General features: G+C 39.1%; 1 protein-coding gene and 1 long non-coding RNA gene across 2 annotated transcripts in view; one reads left to right on the top strand and one right to left on the bottom strand.

The window, feature by feature from the left end:
- Window positions 1–20,935, bottom strand: part of Znf326 (zinc finger protein 326) — a 42,073-nt gene extending 21,138 nt beyond the window's left edge. Inside the window, exons 1-6 of the mRNA XM_036200855.1 lie at window positions 20,744–20,935; window positions 18,525–18,569; window positions 11,459–11,494; window positions 11,253–11,364; window positions 8,828–9,233; window positions 6,368–6,566 (exon numbers count right to left, since the gene is read on the bottom strand). Coding sequence (XP_036056748.1) covers window positions 6,368–6,566; window positions 8,828–9,233; window positions 11,253–11,364; window positions 11,459–11,494; window positions 18,525–18,569; window positions 20,744–20,759 — 814 coding nt within the window. The 5' untranslated portion in view covers window positions 20,760–20,935. The remainder of the gene's footprint in view (window positions 1–6,367; window positions 6,567–8,827; window positions 9,234–11,252; window positions 11,365–11,458; window positions 11,495–18,524; window positions 18,570–20,743) is intronic.
- Window positions 20,936–21,049: 114 nt separating this feature from the next.
- LOC118592127 lies at window positions 21,050–22,456 on the top strand. The gene is made up of 3 exons (XR_004946050.1): window positions 21,050–21,363; window positions 21,850–21,939; window positions 22,351–22,456. It is a non-coding gene; the product is annotated as an uncharacterized LOC118592127 (long non-coding RNA).
- The last annotated feature ends 755 nt before the right edge of the window (window positions 22,457–23,211 follow it).

The following is a 23,211-nucleotide window of genomic DNA, read 5'->3' on the forward strand; positions in this document are numbered from 1 at the left end:
TGATTATTTGCTACATATTTTTGATCTGCTCATTTTTGCTTATCCTTACCAAAATGGATAGTATCCATAGAGCCTAAAACTCATCTTGAATAGCTCACATACTTTGAGAAACACTGAAGGAGCCTGACCTGGATAAAACTCCAACTCCAATAACAGTCAGGCCTGAATGCAAAAAAACAAACAAACAAACAAACAAACAAACAAAAAACCCCTCACATTTATATTGTGAGGGTGTTCCCAAATTTTCTTAAAATGTGTATCTATAGATCTCCAAAATAAAAGCAATCTTTAAAAATTTATTCTAGGATAAAATAGACAAAACATAAAATTTCCCATTCAAACCATGTTGAATATAAACAGCATTTCCATGTTGTGACAACACTACCAATATCTAGTTCCAGAATACTTTCATCACTCCAAACTGTAACTGTAGCCACTGAAAAGTCACTCCCCACTTCAACTCAACTCTAAGATATTAGTAATTACTCATGTCCTCTCTATACTCTCAATATTTGATTTAAATGGAATCAGTAAATCTCTCTTTTTGGTCTTGCTTTTATTTAGCATGTTTTCAAAGTTCATTAGTTACACCATGTATCAGTACTTCATTCTTACAATTCAATACTCCACTGTACAAATAGATATTCATCAAAGAAACACTAATATGCTACCACTTAATATACCCATCTGTACTGTGTAATGGTTCCTGTTTTTATACATCCTTGCCAACACTTGTTATCCACCCCTCATTATAACATCCTAATGGGTATGGACTGATAAAACTGGTATCTCATTACTTGGGGCTCCAGGGATGGCCCAGTGGTTAAGAGTACATACTGCCTTTGTAGGAGACACAAGTTCAATTCTCAGCAGCCAGGTCCAGCAGGTAATAACTAACTGCCTGTAACCCTAGCTCCAGAGAATCTGACACTTTCTTCTGGCCTCCTCAGGCACCTGCACTCAAGTGCATATACTCACATATAGCCATACAAACATAAGAGAGGAGGGAACGGGAGGGGAGGGCAAAGGGGGAAGGGAAGAGAAGGATCTTACTGGGCTAGGATGGGCTTAGTTGGTAGAGTGCCTGCCTAACATTCATGAAGCCCTAAGTTCAATCCCCAGAACCACATAAACCCATGTTGTAACACATGCCTGTAACATTGGTAAGAAGACTGAAGCAGGGGAAAAGAAGCTCAAGGTCATACTTAGCTACACAGCAAGTTTGAGGCCAGCCTGAGTTCAGATCACTAACACCCACTGGGCAGGGTGACAGACACCTGTCATCTGAGCACTAGAGAGGCAGACAGAGGAGAATCTTTGGGGCTTGCTGGCCAAAAAAAAATCAAACCAAAACCTGTAAGTTACAGGTTCACTGAGAAACCTTGTCTCAAAATAAGTAAAAAAACAACTGAGGAAGATGCCTAGTGTTGACCTCTGGTCTCCCAATACGAGTATCCCTCGCCTCCCCACACACATAAACACATAACACAAAAAATAAATAAATCAGGACCAGTGGCCTGTGTTTATGTTTCAAGCACCTGGAAATGGAGGCAGGAGCATGCAGAGTTTAAGTTCATCCTCCATTACAAAGCAAGCTGAAGGCCAGCATGGGATAAATAGATTCAAAAATAATTAACTATAAATCAGTAAATAAATAAATAGGAAATGATATGAAGCAAACTCTGTTAGGACCATAACATTAGACACAGAAGTAGCTTTAGAACAAAGCCTGGCTTTGCCGCTTACTGCTTGTTTGACCTGGGTTGTTTTGTCAGTTGTAGAGAGTTGGACACAAATAACTTCTCCTGCTCAATTTGGTTTGAAAATTGTATCAAGTTATGCATGTATGTTCTTTAACACAGTGTCCATGTGCAAGAAGCATTCAGGAAATACTAGGTTACTATTAACACTTAAAAATCTGGGGCTGGAGAAATGGTACTGAATGGTCTTCCACAGGGCCTGGGTTCAATTCCTAGCATCGATGTGGCGGCTCACAACTGTCGCTAACCCAGTTCCATAGGAGCAGGTGTGCACATGGTACAGAGACATGCATACAGGGAAAGCACCCATACACATACAATAAAAATAAAAAGTGCTGCAGAGAGCACTCAGAGGTTAAGAGCCCTGGCTGCTCTTCCAGAGGTCTGGAGTTCAATTCCCAGCACCACATGGTGGCTCACAACCATCTGAAATTGGATCTGATGCCCTCTTCTGGTGTGCAAGCATACACGTAAAGCACCCAAATATTAAAAAATATATAAATAAATTTTAAAATTAGTAAGTCTCAAAAAGGCACTCCAAAAAAGAAAAAACAATTGTAAAAACATGGTTTTATCAAACTGTATACACTTACTAATCCTTAATTTAAATGGAAATAAAAAGTTTAAATAAACAAACACATTGTCAGTACTGCAAACTTATATAGTAAGTACCTAGTTTATGAAAACCTATTTAACTCAAAACTACTCTGGGCTTTAGTGTTCCTCCACTCCTTCTGGGAAGAATTCTTACGATCACTTCTTTAAAGCAATTCCTTTGACAAGAACACATAAGAAGAAGTTCACTGCAATACAAACAATGTCTTATTTTTCAAACTGGACTTAAGAAAATTATAAATTTTTTAACCAAAGCAACTTTAAAATAGCCATTCATTGTAATTATGCAAATCTTCTTCAGCTCCAATTCAGTCAGGTAATTGCATAAGACAGATGCGAAAGAAGATAGCAGTTGACAAGGGGAATTACAATATCATCTACTTAGAAAAACCAAAAACAGAAAAAGCAAAATAAATATGAAAAACAAAAACTCAGTATACAGTCAAAAACACACAAAACATGTACTGAATATATTATGCTTTCTCAGAAAATTCTAACAGACATTTCCTTAGCTTTTTTATTTATATTCTTATCCTAATCTAATCTGTTCAAACATACTTTACCCAATTTAGTAAAATAAAAGTCTTATCACCCTTTCTCCCTGTTAAGCCTGAGGAGCAGATTAGCTCTTAAAAACTTTGTCTTTCTAAAGTACAATTAACTCATTTAAAGTGTATTATCAAAAAAGAAGTACCAATTTAAAAATGAAAAATCAGTAATTTGCACAAATCCAGTGGTCATTATTATCCTCCAATATATGCAAACATCACAATCAACTTTAGAACACTTTTATTGGCCCAAAAAGAAACCTTTATCACTTTTCATGTTCCATATTCCCACTCCACAGACCAATATGTTCTCTGTCTCTACTGATCCTCTATTCTGGACATCCCTAAGAATGCAACATTATGCAACATGGACTTTGTCATTGGTTTCTTTCATTTATCATCATCTTTACAAAAGTTCATTCAAGTTACAGCATGTATGCTTACCTCATTTTATTTTATAGCTAAATGTTCTATTATAGCATACCAAAGAATATGGACATACCACATTTTATCCTTTCATCCCTTGATCAATATCAGTGATTTTCCCTCTTTTGACTATTTTGACAAATGCCTTATAAACATTAGTATATATTTGTATCACTCAAGACTAGGGTTTTCGAGAAAAGGCACAGATACAGAATATACATATACAAACCTAGTTGACGAGGTCTACAATACAGCTAAGATATTGCCATTTGTATATGCAATATTGTATATGCAATCCATCATTGGCCAACATTTTTCAGCATATAACTATATATGCTTTTGTGGGGACTGCTAGTTTTTTCTAGGCATATATCTAGGAATGAATTGCTGAGTCATATAATTCAGTTTAATCATCTGAGGAATGCCAGACCCTTTTCAAAGTGTATGCCCTGTTCACATTTTTACAACAGTGTAGAAATTTCTCCACAGCTACCAGGCACACTGATGAATGCCTATAATTCAAATCAGGACCTAATGCAGGAGGATTGCTAAGTTGGTGTATGTGCTGCCAAAGCTAGTTTGACCACTGTAGTGGTTTGAATGTAAATGGCCACCATAATTTCAAAGGGAGTGGCACTATTACAAGGTGTGGCTTTGTTGGAATGGTTATAGCCACGCTAGAGGAAATATGTCACTGGGGGCAGGAGGGGGGAGGGGAGGGACTTTGTGCTTAGGATACCATCGAGTGTGTTTAAGTTGATTTCCTGTTCTCTGCAAGATGTAGGACTCTCAGCTCCAGCACATCTGCCTGCATACTGCCATGGTCCATCATGATGACAATGGACTGAACCTCTGAAACTGTCAGTGAGCCCCTATTAAATGTTCTCTTTATAAGAGTTGCCATGGTCATGATGTCTCTTCACAGCAATAGAAACCCTAACTAAGACAACCACCTTGAATTGGAAACCATCTCAGACTACACAGTCAAATACACAGCCAGCCAGGACTACAGTGCATGACCACATCTCCAAAAAGGAAGAAGGGGAAGGAGGTAATGAAATGGCTCAGCAGATAAAACATTTGTTCTGCAAGTCTGGCAACTTGAATTTATCCTTAGAACCCATGTAAAGGTGGAAGGAAAGAACCAACCAAGTTGTCCTATGACTTCCAGATGTTCTCTCTCTCTCTCAGTAAATCAATTTTTTTGTAAAGCAATTTCTCCACAGACTTGCTAAGGCTTGTTATCAATCTTTTTTATTCTAGCCATTCTGGAGGACACAGAGGATCTATTTCTGGTACTTGTTTGCATTTATCTGATAAGTGACTTTTGATGAGCTTTATATATGCTTATTGGCCACTTATATGTCTTTCTGAATAAATTTTGCATATATTCCTTGCCTAATTTTCAGTTATTTATGTCTTTTTGTTAGAGTTACAGTTATTTATATACTCTGGATATAAGCCCTTTCTCAGATACACAATTTGCAAAAATATTTTTTGACATTTTTATGAGGGATAGAAGATGAGTCTTTTCTACCCTAAGCTGATTTCAAATTGATTCTCCTGCCTCAGGCTTCCAAGTGCTGAGATTATAGATGTGCACCACCACATACAAATTTCTTTTTACTTGTTATTAATGGTGGCCTTTGAAACACTAAAGTTTTTAACTTTGATGAAATCTAATTTACTTATTGCTTATGCTTTTGGTGTCCTTGTTAAATCCAAAATCATGAACGTTTGCCTAAGCTTTGTGCTAAGAGATTTCTGAGATCTGTTCTTAGGAGCAGTTCTTGCATGGTAATCTTTGTATGACTAGTCAGCTAGCTCAACCACTTACACAAAGACTCTTCGCTCAGCAGTCCCAGCAGCCTTGTTAAAACCAGTGGATCATGTCTGGCTCCTTTCCACAGATCCACACACGTCCAGTCACTGTGCCAATACCGCTTTGTCTTGATTAGCCTTGAATTAAGACTGCAAATTGTTAAGTGTGGCCTAGTCAGCCCAAATCCTGAGGGCTATGCTGAATCTATCATCCAAATTCGGGAACTAACACCTTCTGGACAATAGGCCTTCCCATCTCATCTAGCTTTCCCTGAATTTAGACTTTCTTTAACTTCCTTCCCCACTGTTGCCTAGCTCACCACGTCTAAGTTTTGCATTTCCACACTTCTCCTGGGTGTGTCACTTCTCTCAGTACTGTCACAAATGACCTTATCCCCATCTTCAGATGGGCTTGAACTTCCCAACACTCTGTAATAACAAATAGGATTGTCTCTAAGATACCATCTCCAGAAGACTAAAAGCAAACTAATTTTCTAGAGGAAACAGTTTTACCTAATGCCAAAGACTAGAAAATTTTCTTCCTTTTGTCCTGATACAGAGAATTTTGTACATTATGAGATAGACTCCTCCAATAATAAATATAACATCCAAGAAGGGGTTTGAATCAAAATCATCTGCAAAGCCTTTTAAAAATATATTTTGCTGGGTGCAGTGGCACATCCTTTAACTCAGAAGGCAGACAAGTGGATCTCTGTGAGTTCAAGGCCAGCCTGGTTTACATAGCAAGGGCTATACAGTAAGACTTTGGGGGATAGGGTGTAACAACTAAGCCTCCACCACACAAAAGTAGAGGAAAATAAACTGACCAGTGCACATTAATTTTAAAGGTACATTTGGAGGCTAGCAAGCTGAATCAGCAAGGAAAGGCACCTGCCACCAAGCCTGATGGCCTGAGTTCAATCCTGGGATCTACATAGTAGAATGACAGAAGTAATTCCCTCAAGTTGCTCTCTGACCTTCCACATGCATGCTGTGGCATGGACATGCCCACATACATACATACAAAAAAATACATTTGAACAGTAACAATGACTAATAACTACCCAGAGGATTCATAGATCTAATTTTCAGTTACAATGAACACTAAAAATGGTAAGTCAATGTGTTCTAAAATGTTCTAAAGTGTTCTAAAATGTTCTAAAAGTGCCCTGAGCCACAGCACAGTCTTTCACTTACCAGGTGATTTGCTGAGGCTCATCTTCTCCATAGGTTTTGCTAGCTTAGGTTTCTTGATAAAGGCTCCCCCGGGCTTATTAAATATTTGCATCATTTTTCTTTTTATTCCTCTTGTGGTAGCAATCGTCACACTGGTGGATTTGTTTTGATAGTCAACAATAATTCCAGGTCTATGAATGCTTCCAAAATCACCCATATGCTGTAAATTTGTGAAATCGAGAAACATTAACATAATGTCAAGATAAAATATGGATTAATACAAATTTTTGTCATCTAGTTACTAGTTTTCACCTGAAAATTCTGTGGAACTTAATTGAATTTTACATGTCCTCTCTGAGAAAGCACATATAAAACAGTTTATAAATGATCACATGAACTCAAATCCAGTGAATTAGCATTTCCAGTATTCAAAGGTGGCTATGTTCTATTTTAATTTCTACAGTTCAGATTTATGATGTGAGGTCATAAACGCCATGTGCCTGTCAGAGGGTCATCACTTGTACAACTCTGACAACTCCTCTTCAGAGTTCCTACTTGATGTTTTCCCATCAAAGACCTTAAAAGAAACCTTTGATTTTACTAAAACCTTGCATAAAACTAAGATACACAAAGATGATCATATTTGTAGTTTAAAGTAAAAATGATGCAGAAATCATTTAGGATTTCTCACTGTTGAAAATGGGAATGAGAAGGCGAGATGGAACATTAGTATGAAATAGGAGAGTTAAAGCATAACCATGCATCAACTTCCAAGACACACCTCAGATAAAGAATTGCATCTGACGTTCCATTCACATTCTTACCTAAAGAAACATATTATAACCCCAAAGCCCCAAGAAGCAAGTTTACAGATGACGAGTCATACCAGCAAATGACTCTGTGTCCCTTCCTCTTCTCTTGTCATTAACAAAATCCACTCTACCAAGAGGTCATGTCCATAGACATTTATTCTGCTAATCTTACTTTTAGAAGGTAAAGACTGAGGAGTAATCTGAAGAGAAGGACCCAATGGGAATTGTACAAGTGAAGGTTAAAATGAAGATCCTAACAGTTCATCTACTTGGCTAACAGAAGGAAAGAAAGAGAAGTCCACTCAGACTAGAAGAGTAAACACAAAGTACAGGAATACTCAGTTGTACATCAAGAAAACAAAATTGATACCTGAATCCTCATAAAGAAAAAATCCTTTGCCCAAAATATCACACAGCATGGAAGAGGTTAAATGTTTCCAAATTTTCAAACTAGAAGGTATTTTCAATTTCAAAGCCCAAAGCCCACTACTCCAACTACTTTTAATGAGCCTACAATCATCAAGTATGGTGGACGAACACTGCTGCCTACACATTAATATATGATTAGAAATATCTATCTAACCTAGGAGATTTACATAAATGTCTCCATGTAATTTATATGGACACATCAGAAAAATCTTCATTATAAACATTAAAGGTGCAATGCATTTTATGTAAGTAAAGAGTAACTATTAAAAATGCAAAATTTCTACGCAAGTAAGACAAACTACGCTCATGACCCAAGGCTAATGAACAGTCAAAAACACATGCCCTACTATAGTGTCTATCAGAACATGTTCTTCTACAAGGAGAATAATAAATACAACTGACTTTGAAGAAATATCTTATATTACAAAAATATAAATAATCAAACTACATAATCCCATAACCTATGCACCCTTACTAAGCATAACTGTTACAATGTATATCCTGAAACTAAACACCTATAGGCTAATATATTTACCCAGTTAGGCAATAACTTGCAAAATATTACTTCCTAGGAAGCAAGCAGAAACAAGTAAGAGATTCTTTCTCAACAGAATTAGGGAAAAGAAAACAATCACCAATAGGACATATAGTAAGAGAGCAAGTTAGCAAAATAATACTGACCACAAATCATTCTACCATCTGTCATACATATCAACTTCTTCAACGTGTAAACATGGCTAAGCTATCCTGACTCTACACTGACTTTTGATCTCTTGAGTATTTAACAGGAAACATGGAATTTTGAAGGGATTCTACTTGCTAGAGTTTACTAACAAAGGGTAAATATTTTATTATACATTGCACCTTTAACCTACTCAGAGCTCAAAAAGGGTTCAGTTACCTTTTACAATAATCCAACAACTATCACACCAGCAAAACTGCTAGTGTTTACAAAGAAAAATGCAACTCCTTTTAACCCCTTTTAGACCAAACCTAATATCCTCACCTTTTTCATAAAGGGAGATTTGACATAACTTCATGAATGAATCATCTCACACTACAACTTATTTTCTGAGGTGCTGGAAAACTTTTGCAGCCAACCTAAAGCTTTATGTATGACTCAGCCTCTGCTTAAAGCCCACTGGACAAACAGTGTTTGTTCTTGTTGAAAACCATGGTCTTGAAAGGGTTTAAAAGAGTGACTAGTGAAAAGAATCTGAAAAGATTCTGTTGTACTTACTCCTCGGCCTCGGCCTCTGCCTGTTGATGGTCCTCCAAAAGCATCATAGTTTCTGCTTCCAAACGTACTTTCAGGATAAGCAGGCGTTCCTCTCCCCCGAGAGCCTACAGGTGCAGGCTTCATATGGGGTGAAGAAAAACTGCTGTAGGAAGAGTAATTCTCTCTTCCTCTGTCCTCCATAAACCCAGGCCTCAATTTTGAACGGGAGTAAGGTTCTTCCCAGCTAGACCCGCCCTGGTTTCTACCTCCGAAAGAGTCAAGGCTATTCCGGTAGGAGCTCTCAAATCGACCACCATAACTACCTCCGAAGCGGCTTTGTTCGGGTTCATTAAAACCATAGCCAGATCTGTACAGATCTCGCCCACCCAGAGAAGACCTGGAGTCGTAAGACTCATAAGGTCCAAACCTGGAAAAGTTGCACAGTGAGGGAAAAAACAAAAGTAAGCTTACTAATGTTAGACAATTCAAAAGACAAGTTATCAGATGACATTTATCAACTAAAATTCATTTATACCATAGTGGCTTGCATAGTTCTACTTCTGCTCACACTTGATTAGGGCTGGGCAGTTCAACATGAGACCAGACAGAAAGCTATCTGAGTCAGTTTCTAGATAGAAATTGAGTTTAGTCAACCTTAGCTTTCAACTCTGCTTTTTAGCAGCTTTTCTATTTTATTTTAGTAAGATTTGTCTGTCTAATAACTAAAGCCCAGCCCTAGTCTTAGAAAAGGTTATTTACTAAAGTTCACCAACTAATTAAACTTTTTTTGAATCCTTCCCTAATATTGAAAATTACAAAGCATTTACAATATTTTGGCTTTTTAGGGACACAAAGACTGCATAGATGGGGGGTCTTTGTGATACTAAGTGATCCTTTGCACCTCAATAATCTATATCACAAACTGCCTCATTGTGTCTATAATAACCGAAGCTGAGGAATTATCTCAGGTTATAAAGTCTGACATTCTGTCAAACCTTAGCCAAGGCCAATCCTTAAACACTGATGAGAGTGTAAATCTAACACATCTAGAATAAACATGTAAAACAGAACATGAAAGTAAAAGACCACCAACATACACCTCTACATATGAATATTCAAAGCAGATGAGAAGGAATACATTTTATAATGCCTTCAATTATTTGAAAAAGTATTTCCTATCAAGAAATTATCACATTAAAAACTACTCTAAAAGGTAACCACACTGTCTCAACAGAAAAAAAAAAAAATCATTTTACTTATCACAAATCCAAAACATAGATTACAGAAGTTGCTTAATTACACACAGTTTTTAAAAAGCTCACAATTACACAAGAGATGAATGATAACTACAGAAATAGTTTATGCACAATACACTTACAAGAGGCCAATAACTGATATACTAAAACATTTAAATGATGTTACATCAGTCAGTGATTTACAAGTCACTCAGTAGAAGATACTATTTAATTCTGAAGCCTACTAGCCATATAAATACTATTCCTCCCAACTTCGAATTTCAAAGCATTACATAAGACAGTAAGTAACTGTTTGTTTTCGTGACTGTACTCTACTGTAAACCACAGTGACACACTTGAAGCACCAAGAAAACAAGCATCGCTCAAGTCCATCCTTAAGGAATCCAGATCCTTCAGTTTATGAAGGATGATGATCTCAAATGTCTAACTAGTTTTTCTTTGTATTTAGAAGGACATTTTATATCTCAAAAAACAGACCCCTTTAAGGTTATTAAACATGATCAATTCTAAGACCTGTAGTTGTTTAATCAGTTTAAGTCTCAAAGAATATCAACAGTAAAATACAAAGTCTAGACTGTAGTTAAAGGTGCATGACCCTCATTTTTAAGCAGTGTTTTGGATGTACGCAGCAGCTGCCAGCAAACAACCTGAACATGATTTAAAGAACACTTTTACTATTACAATATGCTCTTCAAACTTGCTTTAAAATTAAAATGAAATGAAATCTATCTTAAATGTTTCTTAGAAACTGAAAGCAGCTAGACTGGTTCAGTTAAAGCCATTCTAGGCAGACTATTTTGCTGTTACACAGTGCCCACATAAGAAAAAAAAAAAATCTTTTCAACAAGTAAGAAAAGTAAGTCACAAATAAGTATTTCCAATAACATTTTGTATTATTTGATCAGGACATTTTGACTGATGAATTAAAAATAAAAGAAGGTTTTTTTTTCTTTTTAAAGTGTCCAAATATCTTATTCTACTACTGAAATAAAGATAAATGGTGTCCTCCGAAAATAATGTCTGCCAATAAGACTAAGAAAATTTTTATGCCCATTAATTAGCACCTTTAAATATTTCAGGTGATTCAATACCAAACAGCAAAGTTCAATTATCATAAAAGCCTAAGGAATACTTAATATATCCAGAATCTTACAGTTCTAATTATATGGCCAAGTGATTAAGCAATTTACCTGCTACCCCCACCACCACCACTGTGATTGTCCATGCCATAGGACTGGTTTAGGTAGGAATCCATGGATCTTTGACCCCCATAGGATCCATGGCCATAGTCACGATCCAGCCCTATAAGAGTTTAAAAAGAAAAAAATTAAATGATGCTCACCTTTACTGGTACCCAAAAGAAGAATTTTTAGATAAATATCCTGGAATGTCAGACCTCCATAAGATCCAGGGCCATAATCACGATCCATTCCTGAAAGAGTCAACAAGAGATTATGAGTAAAATACACCATTTTCTTCACAAAAAGTTTTTATTAAACACAATACTGTCACATAAATCATCTAAAGCAATAATTTGCACTAACATTTTAACTCAATATTAAAGATAAAAAGTAACAAATTGAAAAACTATTATTTGCTAACAAGGCTTCATATTTCAAGGAAAAATAAACTATCAACTACAAAATTCTACATTAAAAATATTTACAATGCAGAGAAATCCTGTCTTGAAAAAAAAAATTTTTTTTACAGTGTAAGCATATTTAGTGGACTATAAGGCTACTACTATTCTCAAAAATGTCAGCATTTAATAAATATCAAGAGACTTTTTGTCCTAAGAATACTATGATGTAAATATATTCTTTTTTTTTTTTTTGTACCAATTGCTTCTAAATTGTCTAAAAACTCAGGGGCACCTATATTTTCAATTAGAAACATTTAGTTACTGATACAGATAATTCTAGGAAGTAAAATCACAAACTAAGATCAATCTTGGGGCCCTGTGCCTAAGAATAAGAAGGCCCAACAAATACTTCGATTCTCCAATCTTTTGAATAAAAGAAGTGTGAATTTTCATAACACAAACACTAAAAAATTCTAGTGTAGGAGTAAACAAATTTATATTAGAAAACTAAAGGTCATAAAACTGATAATGACTATAAAGATGAGAAATTATTTAAATGTTTACTATGCCTCATTACCATTCATCCCATATTTTTATTATAAATACAACAGTATACACAGCAAAAACCTTAATCTTTATTTTTACAAACACCTTACGGTTAACAAAGGTGACGGAACTTTACATAGACACTACTCACAATCTTGCCTTTTAAGTCTGAAAGTAACCTTAATCAAATTTAATCTTTTCACTTTTTAGATTTGCAAACTAGAGTCCAAAAGGAGGAAATGAATTTCCCATACCATGTGGGTATTTTCTTATTTAACCTCCTATTGTTCTTTTCTACATGAAAACATTTTTTTCTCCCAAGTATCTGGTTGAAATCTTTTAATTTTTTCCTATCTATTTCAACTACTAAACTATCAAAAAAAGTTCACTGGTGGTCTCAGCTGAATTATCGCCTTTCCTCTTCCTTGTCACAGAACCTGTAGCGTTTATGCAGTATTACAACAATATGCTGTTGTGGCCTAATCTTAAATTTCTAGTTTTTAATGCATCTTAGAGGAGCAGTTATCATAGAATGGTTTGCTGATCAGAGTTTCTGAGACCCATGAGGCCAAAACTATTTTCATTAATAACAAGGATGTTATTTTTGTTTTTATAGCATTTGCACTAAAAGTATACAAATGTTGTAGATAACTGGCATTTCAGTACATATCAGGAAATATGAAGCACCAGACTAACCTAGCAGTCATTATATTAAATATCACACACCCAGTGAAAAACAACAAATTTTTACATCACTTTTGCTTAAGAATACCCTTAATGGAGCAATTAATAATTAATAAAGTCCTGGCCTATGCTTTAATTACATCTTTTTGTTACTCAATGTAATGAAACAGAAAATGCACATAAAGCAATTTTGCTACATACCAAAGTATCAGAGTTCTCTCCAAGATAAGCCACTGTACCATGTTTGGTTTATGAGTCAAATTAATTACTTTTTATAAACAACACTTTCAGTAGGAAGACTAGAAGGCAAAAACTATGGTTTTCATGGTATCATAACCTTGTCAAAAGCCCATGACTGGAGAGCTAACAGGAATCTATTGCTTACTGTGGTTTTATTAAATGAACTCAGTGCAATTCCTTCTAAATATTTATGTTTATACTCATAGGATAACGCTGCTCTCACAGCCTTGGTCAGAGAAGTCTTTTTACATGAGCAGTAGTTAATGTACAGATTCAGAATTGGTCAAAGTACTAAGCAAAAATAGCTGTTGAGGGTCCAACCCTATCAAGGACATCGGTATCAGCCCCTCCAAGGCTCAGGGACCACTGAAGACAAAGTAGAAAGAATGGACGAGCGAAGTATCAGAAGGATATCATGACATGCTTCCTCTGGACACAGCGTGGCAGCTGCCCCCATCAACTCACAGCAGCTGTGGTATCTGCACAGGACAACCCTGTCAACCGCCCACCGTGGACTGGAGATGGTCTCATGAAGCACCATCAGTAGGCTGAGGAACTAGTGGCTGTTAACGGCTGTTCGGGGAGAGAGAACCCTTCTTCTTTGGTGTATCCACTGATAAGGTGCCCGGGCTCCAGTAAATAAGACACACTCACACACAGTCAAGCAATTCTAGTGAAATCAGTGGTCACAGAAAAGAGACATGAAAATAGAAGGGGAACTTGGGAAGAAGGTGCACCGAGAGAATAGAAGAACTAGAAAGGATGGTGGGAGTGAATATAATAATACATTTGTATCAGGTATGATACCGTCAAAGAATAAAATATATTTTACAAACCCATGGTTTTCAGATATGGGCATGAAGCAGACATTTTCTCACAAACGCAGTGAAACTTGCTACAATGAAAAAAATCATTCACTGCTAATGATAAAACTTAAAACTGAAAAAAAAAAAAAATCAAAATTCTTAAAAACTTTTATCAACCACTGTCAACCTGACAGCTTCCCAACACTTAGGTTTTCGAAGCAGTTTGTAGCATTAGTGTAGATTTTATACTGTACACTAAAACCTGTCACTATTTGGAAAGTCTGCATAATTCATTAATGCAGAGTCAATCGTTTGTTTGAAATCACAAGGTATTTGATACAGCATATGCCTATACCTCTCATATAGAGGATGACAATAACATCATCAACATTAAATTCCCTGCAAGGTCTCACATAAAGAGTAGCCTCACATTAACTTTACCAGATACAGAAAGCAGAAGGGTTAGTTACTTCTCCTAGTTTTTGATAGCGGTGACTATCTTAGCTCTTACTTTTAAATCCATGATTTTCTTTCACTCCAGAGTCACAAAAGGACTAGTATTCTGAGCACTTACAGACCTGGCACTGTGCAGACTACCACCAGAGCTCTCTCCTACCACAGCAGGCCTCACTTATGTTCATACACTGTAATTAGTTAAAATCGGAGAGTCTATCACACATTATCAGTGTATTTATAGAGAAATAAATTCTGGGAATAGTTTTTCTCCCAGTTACCAAAATAAATTTTAAAACCATTTTTTAAAATGCAAAAACAAGGACATTATCTCTTTATTATTAAGTGAGAAAGCAATTTATTAAGAAAAACAAATCTGCCCAAATAATTTAAATCAAATCTATTTACCTGAATCACTATTTCATAAAAACATGCTGAGTTGTGGAATATGTGGCAAAAACTAAAGTATGGTCAAAATAACTCCCTAGCTGTGTGACATGAGGTCTTGAATGGAACTACTTTTCATACTCCTATACTAACAATATTACCAACTACCGTAACCTTCACCTACATTACTCCAAAATCTAACTGGTTTTCCTACTTCCATTTTTACTCCCTTTCTGTTTATTCTAAAAATAAAAGCCAGAATAACTGTTACAATATAAGGCAAATCATGTCCAATGATGTCTTCCCACCTTATGACAATTGAAAAGCCAAAGCCTTAAAATAACCTGTATGATCCTTTACTAGTGTTAGTTCTGTGTGTGTGTGTGTGTGCACATGTGTGTGTAGGTGCACACAACTGTGCACACATATGGACACCAGAGCACAAAGTCAAGTGTTCTGCTCTATCAGTCTTTGCTTCATTCCCTTGAGACAAGGTGTCTCACTGAACTTTGGAGCTAGGCTGACAGCCAGCATGTCACACTGATCCTATCTCCACCCCCACAGAGCACTAGAGTTACAAGTGCACGCATAGCTGTGCTTGGCTTTTTGTTTGGTGATGGGGATTCAAACTCAGGGCCTCATGCTTGCACAGCAAGTGTCCTTACCCACTGAGCCATCTCTCCAGCCCCAACTAGTCCTTAGCCAGAAACAACTCCCATACCACCTCCCTCCTTCCTAGACCCCCACCAAGGAACACTGCAAGTCTATAATGAACATTTCTAGTTGTCACTAGGCAGGAGGTGCTACTGACATCTACCACATAGGGATCACGGATGCTGCTAAACAAACATTCTGCAATGAATGCACAGAACAGACAGACAGACAAACACAGGGACAAACACCGAGACACATACATGCACAAATTACCCTACAATAAAGGTATTAGCTAATCCAACATGGCAATAGTGTCCAAGTTGAGAAACCGTATACCTCTTAAGCCCACTGACTACCTTACAGCCTCATTTGTTTCCTCCACTTACAAGAGGCTTCTTGCTGTCTCAACAGATGTACGCCCATGTCTCCTGCTCCCTCTACCAGGAGTGCTTTTTCCTTTTATCTGCAGTGCTCACTAATACATCTCTTCCAGGTCTTCATTTGCGTTGATTCTTACTTATAAACAGATGGATTGCCTGTGATTTTTCAATGCCTTCGGGCTATACCTCACCTCTCTCTAGCCTTCTCTTCACACTGCTCAGCAAAAGTCGTCTGTTCTCGTCAAACCAGTCCTCCTTACCCTCAGTGAAGCTCGGGGTTCTCAGTCCTGCCTTCGCTCATACCCTTCCCTCTACCAAGAATGTCTTCCCTTTTCCACCTGCTATTTACCTAAGAAGGGTATGAAATAAGGAAAATATGGGAGACACTGGAATAAAATCCTTCCCAAAACACAGTGTGGAGAAAATCTGTACCACGGCCTTCTACTTTATTTCAGCAGAAAGACAGGAAACCCAAGGCTAACAATGTATTATGGGCTTCATTTGGAACCAACAAATCTTTTGTTAGGCTTTACTAAAGTCTGTTCCATTTGTTTCCCAGACTACTTTAAAGTTTGCGTCCTTACCTCCTTTAATTCTGTGCTCAAATGCTCTTTCTCTTGAGCCAGTGACTCTAAAATCACAGTGCTCACATATAACCTGTCTTTCTCCCTGCATTATCTTTATTCCCCAACAGTTTTTATCTTCTAACACAGAGGACGTTATTTTTAAAATTATTTTCTGCATGTTTCATCCCTTTAGACTGAAAATTAGTTCCACAAAGACAGTATTATTTGTCCATTCTGTTCACAGGTTCTCTGTTCCTAGCTCTCAGAACATTACCTAGATAAATAGCAAGCACTAAAAAAGTATTGTTAAATGAGGTCAAAACCCCTGAAATTAAGTTTCTCATTTACAAAATGCAGAAAACTAAGACCTCAAAATATTTTCAAGTAGTGGACATTAGCCAGAGGTAAAAGCCAAAATCTTTTACTCAAAGTACTCTGCCCACAAAGAAAGGGACCCCCTGCCTAAAATTAAGCATCAAAAGGTCTAAGCTACCGCCTATACAATATTCATGTAGAAAATGTTTCTAGGAAATTCTGACAATATCTTCAAATAAGAATCACTACTAGAATTGCATTAGAAAAAATTTTAAAAATTGCAATATTTGGGATTTTGTAATACATTAGTAATGAACTAAACTTGATTTATGTGATTTTAAATTCCAAGTACTATCTTTAGAAATCAACTCTAATTCTTCAGTACAGCTTTCTATCATTACAAAACCCACTTGCCTTACTTAGCTTGGTTTAAAATCTTGGATTCATTTTATTTAACTCTCTGCTTTCTACCCATTATTAATAGCTTCCACATTCTATTAATTTCCTATAGGAAACATCTTAACATTTTTTAAATGCGCATTATCATTTCCCTACATCCAAATGTATTAAAAGTTTTTCTTAAGCCAATTTTCCAGTCTAATGTTGACACAGAATTAAGCAGCCTTTGTAAATTTCACTATGTCACTATTCTCAAAAATATATTCCTCAGTACTCACTAAATACATACAACTTTATATATGACAGTAGTCTTTCTCAAAGTAGTATCTGAAGTACCTCTTAATCTTAGGGATGACAACGATTAACTAGATATATAAAAATGGGTTTGGAGAGATGGCTCAGCAGTTAAGAGCAAGAGCACCTGCTGCTCTTGCAGAGGACCCAGGCGTGGTTCCTAGCACATCCAGTTGCACACAACCATGTGTAACTCCAGTTCCAGGGGATCCAACGCCCTCTTCTGAACTCCAATAGCACTGCACATACATGGTACGCATATAGAAAAGCGTGCACATAAATAGTATTTTAATAGCATAGTCTTTGGTAGTTTCATAACTATTTGTTAAAATAGTTATGGATTAAAATAGTGGATTTTGTGTTTCCCTGGTAATCAAAGATATGTCTTTCATATAATGGTTTGGTTTGGTTTGGTTTTAACCTCCAAATTATTCTGTACTTTTTTTCTGTTATCATCTTGTATGGCAGGGTCTAGACTCTAATAGCTATCAAAACAATATGCATGGTATTCTGCACGTCTCTTATGATCAACACCAGGCTTTTGTTAACAAGCAGCCAGGGCTCTTCATGTGCTCCTTTGGACAGCTCTTTATCATTCATATGGTCAGTGAAAAATGGCCTCAACAGCAAAGCCAACATACATTCCAACAAAGGCAGCATAAGACCAAGACTAAGGCTACTTAATCTATGTAAGTGAACACCAATGTCTAATTCAAAAGTAATTCAGCTAGTGTCCTGCCACTAGTCATTCAGAATGTAGTCATAAATTAAATAAAAGAATCCTAAGTAAAACAAAACAGATACAAAGTCAAAGTAGCTTAACTTCTTTTTTCTGTTCCCAAGTTCAAACGCTACATAGAACTGGAGACAACACTCAGTGGCTGAATATTTGCATGACCTTCATGAGACTCCAGCAAGTGTACATGTGTACGTACACACACACACACACACACACACACACACACACACACACACCAGGAAACACTACATACAGTGTGACAATAACACTTAGATTTAGGGATCAAGGGTCAAAACAGTATCTGAAACAAAGTAGGTCAGCTTTTTGCATTTATACTTGTGCTTTTATGCATATATAAAGAAAAGTTATAATATATTTCCTCAACAAAATTAAAAGGAAATGAAAGAAGATACTTACCATTAAAGCCCTGGTAAGTATTCCTGGAAGCAGAGTGTATGTAATCTACAAAGACATTCAATAGAAAGGAATTAGTGCAATGTTAACAAAACCCAAAAGCATACTCATCTACTCACAATCCATTTTTAAATGTCATTAACTCAATTACCAAAAACACTGAGGTACAAATAATCACAAATATCCATCTGAGAAAACACATCCCTCCTTCACTGCCTAATGGCAATGTAAAAACAGTTTACAGTCCATATATGTAACTGCCAAAAGAGACGACCCAGTACTAATTTACACAAGGTAAGAAAAAGGAAAGTAAATTATGTATCAAAAGATGCCAAAAGGGAGATACATTTGAGAACTGATCTATGGAATAGAAATGTTTCAAGGTCAGCATTGGTTTTAGCACTTAATCTGTTCTCTAAATACTTCAGGAGCTCATCTGAAAAACACACATGCATATATGTATGAGTGTGTGGGCTGTATCCATCCAAGCATAATGTTAAAGCCTTTATTTAACTCTACAAATAAAGACTGAAGGAACAGAATTTAATACAGAGCTTCTGGAAATAACAGAACCCTGGCACAAGACACAAGATCAGACTAAGATACACTCAAATTCTATGGCCCAACTGCAGCAGTGGCAGCTGAGGATGGGCAGTTAAGATGCTATTATCACTGATATTATTATTTTTATTATAATTATAATGAAAGGCAAACATGCCAAGTTTACCGTTATTTTTCAATTCTCTACAGAAAAGGCATTTCCTTACTGACTTACTGTTCCCATTGTCCTCCTCCCATTTGGCTGGCACACACACACACACACACACACACCCCACAAGGTTAACTTCTGGGACACTACATCTATTGGCAGCGTCATCAAACTTTGTTATAAAAACATATTTTTTTTCAATGTCAATCAACTCTGGCTACTACAAATAGTTGTAATTTAGAGTCACCTATATCAGAATGAGTCACAGCCCAACACTAAAGCACAGACTGGGCAGTACACTATTCTGAAGAGCTGAACTATTTCAAAGCAACTGCAAAGTATACCAAAAAAGGTCTCCTTTCCTATACTTATATTTCACAGCCTTAACTTCTTGCAGCAAACCAAAAATCAAAGGCTCATTCAATACAACATAAGCCAAGATCACATCTTATTCAATATCAAAGACCATTTGAGTTGTGTGTGTGTGTGTGTGTGTGTGTGTGTGTGTGTGTGTGTGTAGGCTGAGGCTTCCTTACAAGAAATGAACCGGTTTTATCTAGAAATACCTAGTTCCTCGAGATGACACTCAGTTTCATCCTACAAACTGTCCCATGTCTCCCTAACACTGTCACTATATATCACGTTATCTTGACACAAATCCCTATAAAAGTTGAGCAGGGTTTGAAGATGCCGAACGAACTGTACTTCCTGGCCCTGGACAGAACGGCTGAAAGAACCAGCGCAGCAAGGGCTGAAAAGCATCCTTACAATCCCGTTTATTTATTCAGTAAGTCCAACGCGGGCTGCTGTGCACCCATCTATCTGAACGTGAAGGGCATCTGGGGCTGGCTGTGGACAGAATTCTAACTGAAGCAGCATTCAAACACCAGCCCCAACACCACCTCTTAAGAAAAAAAAAAAAAAAAAAGTGCCCTGGTCCACGGAACTGTTCCACAGACGAGGTATTTCCAACCAGGTAAAGTGGGGTGAGAGTTATTAAACAGCCCAGTCTGCTACGTGGTGTAAGAACTTGCAGATTCTGGGTCGGGGGTGGGGAGTGGGGGGGTGGCGATCGAAACCCACCCCCGATGGAACGCTTTACACTCGCCTCGCCCGAGCCTGATTGAGGCAGCCCGTGTCGAGGGTCGGCCGAGCCCGGGGCAAGCGGTGAGGAGCGGCTCCACCCGCTACCCGGCCGCTGCCCCGCGGGCCCCGGCCGCCCCTCCGCGCAAGGCCGGGAAGTTGCAGGCGGCCCCGGAGCGAGGCTGAGGACGGAGCCCGGAGGCCGCGGGGCTCGCAAGCCAGGCCGACCCCGTGGGCGGGGATGTGGGGGGAGGCAGCCAGGGGCCTCCCCGGCCGGCCGCACAGCCGCGGAGGAGAGGGATCCTGCCCCGGGCCGCCATCGCCGCGCGGCCCACAGAACAAAGCCACACGGCCATCTTGAGGCGGTAAACAGACCCCCGGCGCAGGCCGCCCGCCGCCCGCCCGTCTCGGCGGCCCGCCCCACGCTCACCGTCCTCGAAGTCCATGCCGGACGCCGTCCACGGGGCTGACGGTCTCGGCGCCGAGCTGCGTGGCCCGCGGCAAGCGCCCGCGACCCGACGGTGTCCACACGGACCGGCCCGCGCGACCGAGAGCGGCGCTACTGGCCGGGAAGCCGCAGGCCACAGCGAGGCTGGGGGGGCGGGGCCGCCGGGCGCTGCCAGTCGCGGCAGCCCGGCCTTCGATTGGCGGAGGCGGGGCGGTGGGCGGGCTCTCGCGTGGGGGGCGGGAAGCGAGGCCGCCGCTCTCGGGGCCTCCCGGGTCCTGACCCGATGGAGCGGGGCGGACGGAAGGTGAGAAGGGACCGCGGAAGGCTGGCGTGCGTGGCATGTGCTGGAAGGGCTCCCGGTGGCCGGCCATGTTTGAGCCTGGCAAGAGCGACGGGGTCCCGCAGGGACTGCCTTCCTCTTGCACGAACTAATCAGATCACAGAGCGACCTTTGGCTTTTCCTTGGCTGCAAGACGACTGAGGAGGAAAATTTTCTTGAGACACAGAAGTCTGGGGCGTGCAGAGGAGTACAGGCTGCTAAATACGAAACAATCATAAGACTATCCCAAGACTGGCTGTTAGCTACGGCTGGGTTTTAAGGTGTAAGTAAAAACAACCGTGAAAATTCACAGACGGGAAAGATTTGGCAGGAAGAGTCCACAGTTCCAAGGCACGCGCGCGCGCGTGCACGCACAACACACACACACACACACACACACACACACACACACACAACACACACACACACAACACACACACACACAGAGCACACACAACACACACACACACAGAGCACACACAACACACACACACAGAGCACACACAACACACACACACACACACACACACACACACACACAGGAGCAGGGATATTGTTCTGCTCTGGAAATCATGTTGGGGACAGAGGCAAAGGTATTATTCACTCAGGAACAATATGGTGAAGACTATTTTGGTCGATGTGAGTTGAACCATAGTTTTAAATAATGTACTTTTTTTTTCTTCCCAAAGAGCAACAATGATAGTAACATTTGAGCGAATTGATTACCAGATAGGAAGCCGGAAATCAAATTATTCTTGCGCCTTTTCAGGGTTCTATTCACTTGCTGAACCGAGTTCTGAGGAAGCAGGAATTGAAACGGGAAGAACAACAAGGTGTATTGCAGTAGCCCCAAATCTGGGTAGGGCATTGTTTCCTCCTCCTCATTTTCCTTCTCCACCTCACTGACTCATCTTGTTCTCCACCCTTTTCTTGATTCCCCCTTTTTTCCTCCTACACGTGTTTTCTGTTCACCTGGGTTGAACATGTGAAAACCGAACCCACAATTTCCCTTCTCAAACCTGTTTATCCTCCTGTATTCCTTCCTCTGTTCGTGGCACCGTAAGCCGCCACCCACTAATCCCAGCCGGAAGTTTGAATGTCATCCACTCAGGACTCACTGCTCCCCAAGCCTCCCACTTCCAATCCACATTCTGAACCCTTTCATCTGCTTATCACCACCCTTTCCATTGCCACTGCCTGAGTTAAGACACTCATTATCTCTCTGCAAAACTACTGCATTCACTTCCTAATTAATTTCTCTGCCCTTCAGCCTCACGTATTCTTGGCCTCCTCAGGCTGAAGTGATCTAATGCAAATCTGAACATGTCATTCCGACAAGGAAGGCACGGAGTAGATCTAATCAAAGCTGCCTAACACAGAACACAAACAGAAGATGGGGGATACTGCTGACCTCTGCCCTTTCCCTATATTTCCTTCTCGTCCCTCCACCCCCCCCCCCCAGTCCTTCTTCCTCTCCTCTCTCTCCATTATAAAGACTACTTAAATTATGAATATGTGTTGTCTGTGTGTAGGTAAGTGCACATGAGTGCAGGTGCCCTTGGAGGCCAGAAGAGGGCACCAGATCTCCTGCAACTGGAATTACAGGTGGCTATGAGCTGCAGGACATGGGTGCTAGCAACAGAATTCAGCCTCTCTGGAAGAGCAGCAAGCGCTCAACCACAAAGCCCTCTTTCCAGCCTCCTCTCCCCATTTTGGTTATCAGTCTCTGACTCTACTTCCCCAAACATCCTTTTGTTTTTTCATGGTTCTTGACTTTGTATTAGTCCCTCTAATGGGACCCATCTGCAACCTGATGCATCCTCAAAACATAACTCAGAATTTACTTTTATAGAATGTGTTCCCGGATCTCATTCCCATGTTCTAGACTTGTACTTCTCGAGTATGCCTTTGAACACGATTCAAACTCATTAAAAGGAGTTAATAATCAGTCAGTCATGCTGGCAGGAGGCCAGGAATATCCATTCTAACAAACTTCCAGAAGCAGCGACTGATAGAAAACTACACTTTAAGAAGCAAGGCCTTACAGCAGTGTCTCCCTGCATTAACTAATTTGGCTTTATACCCTCTTCATTCAAAGCTCTTTGCAATTATAATAAGGTCTTCTTTGTAC

Source organism: Onychomys torridus, chromosome 10 (genome assembly GCF_903995425.1).
Source record: "Onychomys torridus chromosome 10, mOncTor1.1, whole genome shotgun sequence".
NCBI classification, from domain to species: Eukaryota; Metazoa; Chordata; class Mammalia; order Rodentia; family Cricetidae; genus Onychomys; species Onychomys torridus.